We start from the raw sequence: 11,714 nt of genomic DNA on the forward strand, positions 1-11,714 counted from the left end.
CACGCTGCAGCATGCAGTGGAGGATGCAGGGCTCCCTGCAGAAAGGCCGAGCGCCCGCGTGTGCCAGGTGGGGACCTAGTGCTTGCATGGGCTGTTACTGCGGGAAGTGCCGTGAAGCGTTAGTGGCCACCGTCCGGTACAGCCGAGGCCGAGGCCTAAGGGCAGTAGAAGAGGTGTGTGGCAGGCCTTGGGATGGGGAGGAGGCAGCGGAGTGTGGGACCTCGCCACTTCTGGTTTAGTGTAGGGGTAAGTTGAGGAGTCTGTTTCTCATTAAGTACAGAGAAGGGTTTCATCACTTACAGGAAAACCACCCGCTTATCAGAAATCTGACCTACTTTGGGTTGGAGCCAGACTGGGCTCCTGCATCCCACAGGGACACTAAGACCGTGGCCGTCCAAATCCGAGCATCCAGCCAGCCTTCAGCAAGGAGTGTCAGCAGGCCGAGGCCCGCCCTGTGGGGCCCCAGGTGGTGAGGTAGGCTCAGTAAGGCCCCACAGCCTGAGACCCCAGTGACTCACTGTCCCCATCCCTCCTGGGGGTCGGTAGGTCAGCGTGGTTTTTTGTTTGTTTGTTTTTTAAGATTTTTTCCCCCATAGGCTGTGTGTGTGCTCACCAGAGACAGAGAGAAGGAAAGCGAGAAATCACCCTACAGGGGATTTGGTCACTCTTTAATCCCTTCTCCATTCTCCTCTTGGGATTTGGGGCATGCACTCACACGCACCTAGCCTGATTTTTTTTTCTTTTTCTTTTTTTGGAGAGGTTTTAGCTATAGGGTGCGTGCGCTCACCAGACAGACAGAGAGACAGAGAGCCAGAAAGCAAGAAATCACCCCCCAGGGGTATGGCCACGCCACAATCCCTTCTCCATTCTCTTCTTGGGAACCCACCGACACGCGCCCAGCGTGAGTTTAAGCCACCAGGTCCAGGACTCGAACCGCGGTCGACTACATGGAAGTCCAGTGACATAGCCATTAGGCCAACTGCTGGTCCCGCCAGCCTGATTTTTAAGCTGCTGTGTCCGGGACTTGAACTGAGGTTGGCTATGTGAGAGATCAGTGCCTTTACTATGCTACCTGCCGGCCTCAGGTCAGCATTTTTTTGTTTTTGGCTTTGTTTTTGTTTGACTAGAAGGCACATATGCTTGCAGGGTTGGGGGTGGTGAGGCCCCACTCTACAGGGAGTGGTTACACCACAGTCCCTTCTCCATTTCTCCCACTTTTTGGGATTTGTGCACATTGATGCACATGCTCCTGGCATATTTCTCAAGCCAGGTTTGGAACTTGCACTGCTTGGTCAGCTGCGTGGAATCCCACCGCCATCAGGCAGAGAGTGGGCCCAAGCGTTCTGGAGGCAGGAGATGGTGGGGAGGGAGTCTCGGTATGTTCTGGGCCAGACAGGCTGAGTACCACTAGGGGTCCTCTTGCCTCTCACCTAGTTCTCAAGTGATCCAAAGCCACTTTAAAAAAAATGTTTAAAGCCACTTTTGGGGCCATCAGGTGGCATGGTAGTTAAGGCACCGGATTCCTGCGTGGTTGACTGCAGTCCCAGTCCCAGCCTAGCAGCTTGAAAATCACACGGACTTGGGGCCAGCAGGTGGTGCATCGCTTACGGTGTTGCACTCCCACGTGGTCAACCACGGTGTAAGTCCTGGACTCAGTGGCTTGAACCTCACGCCTGGCACCTTTGTGTACATGCCCAGGGTCCCAGGAGGAGAATGGAGGAGAAGGGTTTGCAGCATGGTCATCCCCACTAGGGGATGATTTCTCGCCTTTTGTCTCTGTCTCTCTTCTCTCTTGAGAAGAGAGACATTTGCACATACCTTATAGCAGAAATCTCTGAAAAAAGAAAGAAAAGAAAGGAAGAAAACCATGCTGGACACGCGCTCGCGTGTATGTGCCCAAAATCCTGAGAGAATGGAGGGGAAGGGATGGTGGCATGGCCATTCCCTCTGGATGGTTATTTCTCACTTTGTCTCTGTCAGTCTCCGGTGAGTGTATGCGCCCTATGGCAAAGCATAAAAAGAAGCCACTTTTACTGGAGTCAGCAGTGGCGTGGTGGTTAAGGGCACTGGATTCCCACATGATTGATCATAGTTCGAGTCCCAGACCCAGCGGCATGCTTTCTCGTTTTCCCTCTCTGTGTCTCTCCAGTCAAAATAATAATACTAATTATAATAACAAATGGAATTAAATAAATAAATCATTCTTTTTCTTTCTTTCTTTTTTTTTTTTAAAGAAGGCACTTTTTAGTACTGCTGAAGATGGCAGTGTATTTGGTTGGAATTTCCTGATCACCCAGAGAAATACCAACAGGTTGAAAATGTAGACTTCGCCCATCTGTGGTGGTGCAGAGGAAGCACAACTACTTGAGAGGCTGGAGTGGGAGCCCAGGTTTCGATGCCTGAAGCCGGGCATTGTTGCATGTGCCTGGAACCTTAGCTAATTGGGAGACTGGGGCAGGGCAGGGAGGTCTGGACACTGCAAGACCCTATCAAAGATACCTCTCTGTTTACCTCTCCCTCCCTCTCTTCCTCTGTATTATAGAGTGCAGGGTGGGTGTGCTTCCTGGAGGTTGTAGCCTCAGGTTCTGAAAAATCAGCGGGAAGGAGAATACAAAGGCAGGGGTAAGGGAGAGGGGAGCAAGAGAAAACTGGGCCGAGATTGGACTGGCAGCAGCAGCCATGGGCAGAGGAGGATGTGAGGGCCTTGGGCAGAAGTGCATCTAGGGCGATCCCCAAATGTGTATTGCATAGGTAGGGACGGAGAGTTGAGGAAGCAGATCAGAAGCGGACCCTTTTTCTTTTTTTTTTTTTAAGATGGATTTTTGATATAGGGCATGTGCACTTGACAGACAGAGACAGAAAGTGAGAAATCACCCCCTAGGGGGCATGGCCACGCCAAAATCCCTTCTCCATTTTCCTCTTGGGACTTTGGGCATGCATGCACTCATGTCGGGCGTGAATTTGAAGCTGCGGTCAATTACATGGGAGTCCAGTGACATGTCATCTGCTCCCAAAGGCAGATCCTTTTTTTTTAAAAGATTTTTTAAAAATTAGTATTTATCTTTAATTTTATTTATTATCATTATTCTTCAACTTTGGCCAGAGAGAGACAGACAGAGAGAAAGGGGGAGTGAGAAAGCAACCCGCCAGGTTCAGGACTTGAACTGTGGTCGGCCATGTGGGAATCCAGCATCTCAACCACCATGCCACCTGCCAGCCCAGGATCAGATTAGAAACTGCACAGAAGCCAACACGTGGCATGGTGGCCCATGCCCTGGAGTCCCACATGGTGGACTATAGTTCAAATCCCGAACCTGGTGGTTTGAAGCGCATGTTAGGCCAACGTGGGTACATGCCCAAGATCCCGAAGAAAATGGAGGAGGAATTGTGGAGTGGCTATGCCCCTTTGATTTCTCACTGTCTCTCACTCTGTCTCCGGGGAGCGCATGCGCCCTATAACAAAAATTTCTCCCCAGAAAAAAAAAAAATAACTGAAAGGAGAATGAAGGAGAGGGGATCACAAAGTGGCCATCGCCTCCTGGGGGTGCTTCCTCACGTCCCCTGTCTCCCACAAGTGTATGTGCTGTATAGCAAATTAAAAAATATATATATATTTGCACGGAGGCCCAGTTTTCATAATGAGGGTGTTTCTTTCCTTCCCAACACTGCCAGCCCTGGGGAGAGCCCCAGCCGGGTCTTTACTCCAGCCGAGCTTGTCCAGGAAGCCCAGGGTACTGAGGTTGAAGTTCTGAGGGGCCAGGGGAAGTGGCAAGGATGCTGGAACACTGCCCACACCTCTCTACCCTACCCCGTATTCAGCTTGCTGTCAGGTGAGGCCTAGGAGTAGTCCGGGTGGGGCCTCGCTGATGAGCAGCCCTACCCTTTTCCAGGGGGCTCATGGAGTGTCGGTGCTCTGGGTGGGATCGAACTGCTGAAGTTCAGGAGCTGTTAACTTAGTCTCCAGCTCACCTTTCTGAGAAGGTGATGGGGCAAACGGTGGAAAGGATGGCTTAGGGGGTGCAGGAGACAATGGGAGAGCCAGCAGCGTGGGCCGGGTGCTGAGGCCGGGCCGGGCTGGGCCGAGCTAAGGGCCCTGCGGCTGGTGGGAGCCAAGCTCTCGGCCCTCCCTTGCTCAGGGCAGATGGAGGTGGGGGAGACTGGTCTTTTGCAAATCGGAGAGTCGGAGAGTGCGGGAGACTGGGGAGATGGAGTGACAAGGGAGGGTTGAGTTGGCAGAGAAATGTCCTCCCCCTCTTGGCAAAGGCCACCCGCTCAGCACAATTGCCCCAGTTCCCTTTTCCTCTCACTCAGCTTCTCCGTCCTAAGGTCTTGCGACAGCCCCAGGCCTCAGCTGGGGACTGAGGGTGGCAGGATGGCGCCCGGGTGCTCTGGTGCCAGGGCTAGGCCCTTATTATGCTTTACCTGAGGGGAGCCGTGGTGTCAGGAGCAACACGGTAGGGATGGCAGGGTCTGGGGCCCGGGGCCGGGCTGCATCCGGCTCCGTCACCTCCCCTCTCCAGATCTCTGTTTCCCTCTACTTGAACCCGAACGTCCATCCGAAAGGATTTCTGCGGCCCTCCCAGACCCTGGGTTCCGGCCTCGAGAGGCCCCTCACTCACGTGCTCTTGTTTATGGCAACCCCGGGTGCAAATAAGGCACTATCTATGGTGCCGAAGGAATGTGGACCCACGGCCCAGAGAGGGTTCCTTGCAGAGGTCGCCCAGCGCCGTAACAGGAACCCAGGCCGCACGCCATCCCCTTCGGTTTCCATCCCCATGGTGTGGGCCGTAGGAGGGGGAGAGGGCCCCCAGGCTGCACAGCTGTGCCCCTCCGGGAATGCCAATTGAGCACTGCCTTCCCTGGCCCCTCCGCACCTGCCCGTCCTGCTCTCTGACCTGCTTCCAGGCTTGCTGTAGTAGCCACTGCGTTCTGCTGTTCTGCCCTCCCCTGCCACAAGGAGCCTCTCGTGACGTGGCTCCAAGTCCAACCGGAGACCTTGCACGGCAGCCCTCCCAGCCTCGATTCTAGCCGGGCCACCTGCTCCCTTCCCCTCTGCTGCCTCCCCTTCTCCTGCTCAGGAGGGCACGCACAGGAGGTGGAACCCCGACTCTGTTGACTCAGCAGCCAAAGCTCTCCTTAAGCTGATGAGCACTGGAGTGGAAAGAGGGGAGCTGGCCAGTCACTGGAGCTGTGCCTGGGTGGCCTTGGCTGGGGGTCTGCTGCAGCTGTGCCCAGGTCTCGGGAACATAGCCCGAGGGAAGGGTCTGGAGCATTTCTGTGCCTCCAGCAGGAAGAGGACCCCTTGACCAGAATAGGGGCCCTGATGGGCCGACTGCCCTGACTAGGCCCTATAGGAAGGGGCTGTGCAGATGGGCCCCCAGGAGTACCAGGCTGAGTGGCTTTGAGGACGGTCTTCAGTCACAGTCTCTTGGGATGATCCGGGGGCAGGCACAGCCCCAGAGAGCCCCACTCGGTCTCAGCCAGGGCAGGTGCTTCCAGGTGGGTGAGCCCCAGTGTGCAGAGCTTCCACGGGAGCAGAAGGCGAGCCTGAGGGGGGTCTGAGTAGAAAAGGCCACGGGATGGAAAGGATGCCAACAGAGAAGCCCAGGAGGCTGGGGAGACCTGAAGGAATCCCGGTGCCACTGTAGGAGTGTCACTGTCTTCCAAGGGGCTCTCGTACAGGGTCATCACGCACCCTCCTCCTCCCCATCCCTTCCCGTCCATCCCCTCCTGTCCACTCCTGTGCCTGGCTACCCCTCGATTGCCCCTCCTGCCCCATCTCCTACTGGCAGGTGCCACTGGCGCCACCCCCAGGGTGCAGTCACCGACTGCCCTGGCTGCCCACCCACTCCCCGCCCCAGCTCGGGAGGGAGTACTCTGTGGAGAGGTCTGTGTCCCCTGTCGTGGTGTCTCCCAGCCCCCAGCCTCTGCCCCACTGCACTGGCAGCTCAACCACTGGCGGCCACAGTAGGATGGGGTGGGGAGAGGCAGACAGCGGAGCTGGAGGACGCGGATCCTGTGGGGAGGTGGTTGGTGATGATTTATTAGCCAGACAGGAATCAACAAACAAGTTCTAACATCTGTTCTCACCAAACCATTCCTCAGACAACAGCAGCTTTGGACCAGGGCCCAGACTCAGAGGCTCAGGGGGCCAAGGAAATCTGACTCCAGGACAGGCTGGGGCAGCCGGAGCCAGCAGGGCCCTCCAGCGTGCTTCCTTGCATCTGAGAGGATGGTCACTCACTGAGCCCCTGGATTCTTGGGGACTCTTTGGAGGGAGCCAACGGTGTGTCCCTAAGAAGCAGCAGACCCTGCATCTGATCCTCTCCAGGCTTCTTGGAGGGGGGTCTGTGAGGGGGGACAGGGCTGAGTGGAGATCAGAGGAAGGGACCATCGCCCAGGCCCCCATGCAGCAGAACTCTGGAAAGCAGCCAGATTTTCTCTCAGGAAATCTCTGATGTTTCCTGTGGAGAAGAGAGTGGATGTGGGGTAAGGAACAGAGCATTAACAGGGGACTCGAGAAGCCAGGGTCCTAGTCTTGGCCTTGGCCAAATCACTACCCCTCTCTGGCTTTGTTTCCTTATCTGCACAGTGAGGGAGTTGAACTTGATCAGGAAGGGCAAATGAAAAACCGCTTTCCCCCCCTCCCTCACCCGTGGCAGACATCACTAATCAATCATGGTGCTCTTTTCTGCTGAGTTCAGACATGACCTTAACATCCTTTCCATTGCGGCACTCTAGGAGCCACGACCAATGGATTGGAGCTGGCATGCAAGCTGACACCTCTTTGCCATCCTTACAATAGATGAAGGCTGAGGTCCTTTCCAGCTCTGATCACCTACGGTTTGTTTCATCCACGTTTCCTAAGAAGGGCACCCAGGCGTGTGTGTGTGTGTGTGTGTGTGTGTGTGTGTGTGTGTGTGTGTGTGTGTGTGTGTGTGTGTGTGTGTGTGTGTGTGTGTGTGTGTGTGTGTGTGTGTGTGTGTGTGTGTGTGTGTGTGTGTGTGTGTGTGTGTGTGTGTGTGTGTGGGGGGGGGGTCTCTGGTCCACCGAATGTTCCAGATTTTCCTCCCCAACTCAGACTCACCACCTACTGAGCAGGCCCAAGGGGCAGCCACGCCTGTCCTCAGTCCTGAAGCACCTGTCTAGAAAGTTTGTGGGGGAGGGTGTGCCTCCAGGAAGGTGGGGGCTGGGGAAACAGGGGAGGCCCTAATCCAGCCACAGAGTGTTCAGAATGTAATTGCGGGCCCTCTGGGTTCTGCAGAGAGAAGGGCAGTTCTAGTTACGCCCTCTACCCCGGTAGTTGGCCTCTGCCCATAGGCCAACGTGCAGTCTCAAGGGCCAAGATTTCTGGTCTTGACAGACTTTGGCCTCCAGAGAGGCCATTCGAAACGCCATTCATTCATTCAACAAACATTTCCTGAGCTCCTGTTTTGTACCAGGAACTGCCTGGTGCTTTGGAAAGAGAGAAACGAATCCCAGCCCCTGCCCTCGGGCCACACTCTGCTAGGAAAGCATGGGGCAGGGCACGAAAGTGCATGTGAGCACAGCAGGTGGCCTCTGAGGTCAGGTCAGGGGAGTCCCGCCAGAGGACAAAGGCAAGCTGGTCTTGAAGGGTGATGAGAAGGTTGGCAGGCAGCAGGACAAGCTTGCAGGAAGCTCCTACAGGGAGGGGAATGGTGAGTGCAAACCCTAGGACGCAGGAAAGCACCTGGTCAGTTTGGAGAGATGTCAGTGCTGGGTGGATGGGAGCAACTGAGGGGGTGGGGCTAAGGAGGTTTGAGCTTCCTGCCCCAGCAAGGGGCACCTCAGGGGGAGGCAGCTGTTCAGAAAGACCATTCTGGCTTCCCTGGGGAGGAGTGGATCTGCAGCAGCCAGAAGTGGTTAGGAGACCAGTTAAGAAGCTCCTGCAGGGGCCAGATGCTGACGCAGTGGTAAACGCAACCCTCCAAGAGGGTTCCATACGGGAAGCTCCCAGTTCTGCACTGGAGACCCGCCTGCGTTTGCGGGACCCGTGTCCATCTGGGCCGGCTGAGGCTGGAATGGGGAGGTGTGCCGTTTCTCTCTTGGCCTCTGTTTCTTTTGCACATGGAACAAAATAAGTCAACTTTAAGAAGAAGAAAAAGGGCCAGCCTGCGGCCTGGTGGTTGAGACCCCACATGGGTCCCACAAGGCTGACTGCAGTTTGAGCCCTGGACCCTGTGGCCTGAGAAACTTGCTGGGTGCATGCGTGTGTATGTCCAAAGTCCTGAAAGGAGAGAGAGATGGATAAGGGATTGCAAGGTGACCTGCTTCACTGGGGTACTTTCTCCCTCCCTCCCTCCCCCTCTGGTGAGTGCACATGCCCCTCTGGCAAAATGAAAAAAATAAAAAAGGAAGAAAGAAAAGCAGCAGCTCTTAGAAACATTCTGAGGAGGGCTAGCAGATGGCCTGGTGGTTAAGATGACTGGATCCCACACGGCCCACTGCACAGTTGAGTCCCCGACCCAGCAGCTGGAAAAACACGCTGGGCATATGTGTGTGCTCCAAATCCAGAGAGGAGAATAGAGAAGGGACTGCAGCATGGCCATCGCCCCTGGGGAGTGCTTTCTCATTTTCCCTTTCTCTCTTCCTCTGTCTCTCTGGTGAGCACATGCAACCCTATAACAAAACTGGGGTGGGGGGAGGTCCTGAGGGTTGGCACTGGAGAAAGGAAAAATACACCAAGAGACCCAGCAGGAGTCAGTGACTTGGCAGGGACAGGGAGGAGGCAAGGGCTGCAGGTGCCCCTTCCCCTGAGCTCCTCTGAGATGGTGCAAGACCCCACGGCTCTTCTCGGGGATGGCGGGGCCCTGAAGGCCAACGGGGAGAGCCGGAGAGGTGCGGGCAGACGGTCTTCCCCAAAGACGCCTGCCTGAAGAGAGCCTGGCAGACAAGGCGAACGCAGAGAGCGAGGGGTTCCCTGCTTGGGGCTTGTTTTCTCTGCGAAGCAGGAGGGGTGGGGTCGTGACAAACGTGAGACAGGTCTGAGTGACTCAGGGAAGAGAGGGAGCAATCTCTGGGCCTGGGAAGGGCTGCCAGGATGCTGGGACCCTGGGACCCTGACCATCTACCCTTCTCTTTTTTTATTCTCATTTTGTTGCAGGCCATGTGCATGCGCATGTGCATGAGAGCGAGAGCGAGAGAGAGAGAGAGAGGGAGAAAGTGAAAAAGCAAGCTGTCAGGTCCAGGACTTGAACCCTGGTTGGCCATGTGGAAGTGTCCAGCACCTTAACCACACGCCACCTGCTGGTGCCCCAATCACCCTTCTCATACTACCCCGCCTCTGATCCAGGCCAACACGAACCCCTCCTCGCCCTTCCCACGCTGTCCTGCAGGAAGACCTTGGACTAACCTTTCCCTGCACCCCCTGGCCTCCAGAGACAGGCCTGGAGCGGCACTTGCGCAGGATGAGGTGTGCCAGGCTGGTCGGCGGGCTTTCGGGCGGCCGCTCAGGCGCAGGCGGCCCCTCCACCTCGGCATAGATGTTGCTGGGGCCTTCCCCGGGGCTGCCCCGGCCCATGGCGTAGAAGGCTATGGGTTCGTCGAGCTCATGGTAGATAGGAGTGGTGGGCTCGGGGGGTGGGCCCGGGCGGGGTCTCGGCGCGGGGCTTGTGTAGACTTCTGCGGGCAGCTGCGGCTTGGCAGGGAGTGGGTTGGGCAGGGTGGGCGGGGCGGGCTGGGAAAGGAGAGGTCAGGACAGCCTCAGCGCAGCCAGCCCAAGTCCCAGCCCAGGGCCCTCGGCCCTAGGCCCCTCTTCCCCTGGCTCCGCCCCCTTCGCGCCCCGCACCCATCCCCCGCGCTCCCCAGGCCTCCAGCCGCATACCTCCTTTGACTCTCTGGCTCCTTCTTTCTGCCCGGGAGCTGGAGTCTGCCCCGGCTTGATAACCGGCGTGTACTGGGGGTTCGGGTCCTGGCTTCTGCATCCGGAGTCTGGTTCTTCAAACTTTAGGGAAAGTCCCGCAGGCTCCGCAGTCTGTTGGGAAAGAAGGAGGCCTGGGAGACTCGGCCCTGGAGGGGGCGCATGGATAGTGGGCAGGTGATCCAGGAGGACTGGGGGGAGGAAGAGGCAGACACAGAAATTTAACCGGAGTGGAGATGGAGGTGGCAAGGAGACTGGGGGATGGGCAGCGTGGGAGGAGAGCTCTGGTCACAGGTCATACCTTTTTTTCTTTTAGAGAGGGCGCGTGCGCTCGCCAGACAGAGAGAGACAGAGAGATAGAAAGCGAGAAACCACCCCCCAGGGGGGATGGCCATGCCACAATCCCTTCTCCTCCATTCTCCTCTCGGGATCTTGGGCACACACACACATGTGCCCGGTGTGAGTTTAAGCCACCAGGTCCAGGACTCGAACTGTTGACCACAGCGACATAGCCATTACACTAATTGCTGGTCCCCATATCATTTTTTAAAAATTATTTTATATAACTTTATTTATTTATTTATTTAAATTTGACCAGAGAAGGAGAGAGAGAGGGAAAGTGTGAAAGCAAGCCTCCATGTCTGGGACTTGAACCACGGTCGGCCATGTGGGAGCCCAGTGTCCTTAACTACCTCCCCACCAGCTGGCCCCCACAGGGCACAGCTAACACCGCACCACTTCATCTGGAGCACTGGGCCAGCCAGACCCCATTTGTGCTTGAGGCTGGGAAAATGCAACAGGGCTTTAGAAGTCTTCAGTTTAAAAATGATCAGCATCGGAACCAGCAGTTAGTGTAATGGCTACGTCACTGGACTCCCACGTAGTCGACAGCAATTTGAGTCCTGGACCCGGTGGCTTAAACTCATGCTGGGCACATGTGCGTGCGTGCCCAAGATCCCGAGAGGAGAATGGAGGAGAAGGGATTGCGGCGTGGCCATCCCCCTGGGGGGCGATTTCTTGCTTTCTGTCTGGTGAGCGCACACGCCCTATACCAAAAACCTCTTAAAAAAATAATTGAGCGGCATCGAGACCGATTGTGACAGTGGTGACTGTTTACTTCTGCAGGTGCGAGAAGCTTCCTTTGTGGTGGTGCCAGCGACCTCTCTAATGGGCAGAGGTGCCTCAGGAGAGCCGAGCCTCCCAGCCTCCTGAAGGTCATGCTCACTGGGGGAGTGTCTTCAGCTTCCCATCAGCCTCGGTCCACAGTGCCGGCTGTACGCCCACTGCTTCTGCTAGCTGAGGCCAGCAGGCTTCCTCACGCTCCTGCAGTCTTGGCCTGGGGTGGCCCACGGGCTCCCTGGACGCAGAGCGCTCCCTGATAGGCCGGCACACGTGTGCCCCAACCCAGCTGGCGGAGGCTGCGGGTGGAGAGCAGTGTCGAGCCCTTGGTGGGGATGCTGTCTGTCTCTTTCTCCCTCTCTCCAGCTCATGGAAGAGAGAAAGAAAGAAAACCTTACAATTGGGGCCGGCAGGTGGCGTGGTGATGAAGGGCGCTGGACTCCCACGTGGTTGACTATGGTTCAATTCTGCGACCTGGCAGCTTGCCTTCTCACTTTCCCTCCCTCTCTTTTTCTCTCTCATCTATCTCTTTCTCTCTCTCTTTCTCTCTTCCTTCCTTCCTTCCTTCCTTCCTTTCTTTCTTTCTTTCTTTCTTTCTTTCTTTCTTTCTTTCTTTCTTTCTTTCTTTCTTCTTTCTTTTTGCTACAGGGCTCAAGCGCTTGCCCGTCAGACAGAGAGAGACAGAAAACAAGAAATCACCACCCAGGGGGGATGG

The 11,714-nt window shown here is 56.1% G+C and overlaps 1 protein-coding gene across 1 annotated transcript in view; it reads right to left on the reverse strand.

Moving 5' to 3' along the window:
* Positions 1-7,090: 7,090 nt before the first annotated feature.
* SH2D2A (SH2 domain containing 2A) overlaps positions 7,091-11,714 on the reverse strand; it is an 11,433-nt gene continuing 6,809 nt past the window's right edge. The window contains 3 exon segments of the mRNA XM_027774477.1: positions 7,091-7,258; positions 9,374-9,697; positions 9,845-9,994. Of these exon segments, the coding sequence (XP_027630278.1) occupies positions 7,091-7,258; positions 9,374-9,697; positions 9,845-9,994 (642 nt within the window).

This window comes from Tupaia chinensis, unplaced genomic scaffold, assembly GCF_000334495.1.
Source record: "Tupaia chinensis unplaced genomic scaffold, TupChi_1.0 Scaffold000438_1, whole genome shotgun sequence".
In the NCBI taxonomy this organism is placed as follows: domain Eukaryota; kingdom Metazoa; phylum Chordata; class Mammalia; order Scandentia; family Tupaiidae; genus Tupaia; species Tupaia belangeri.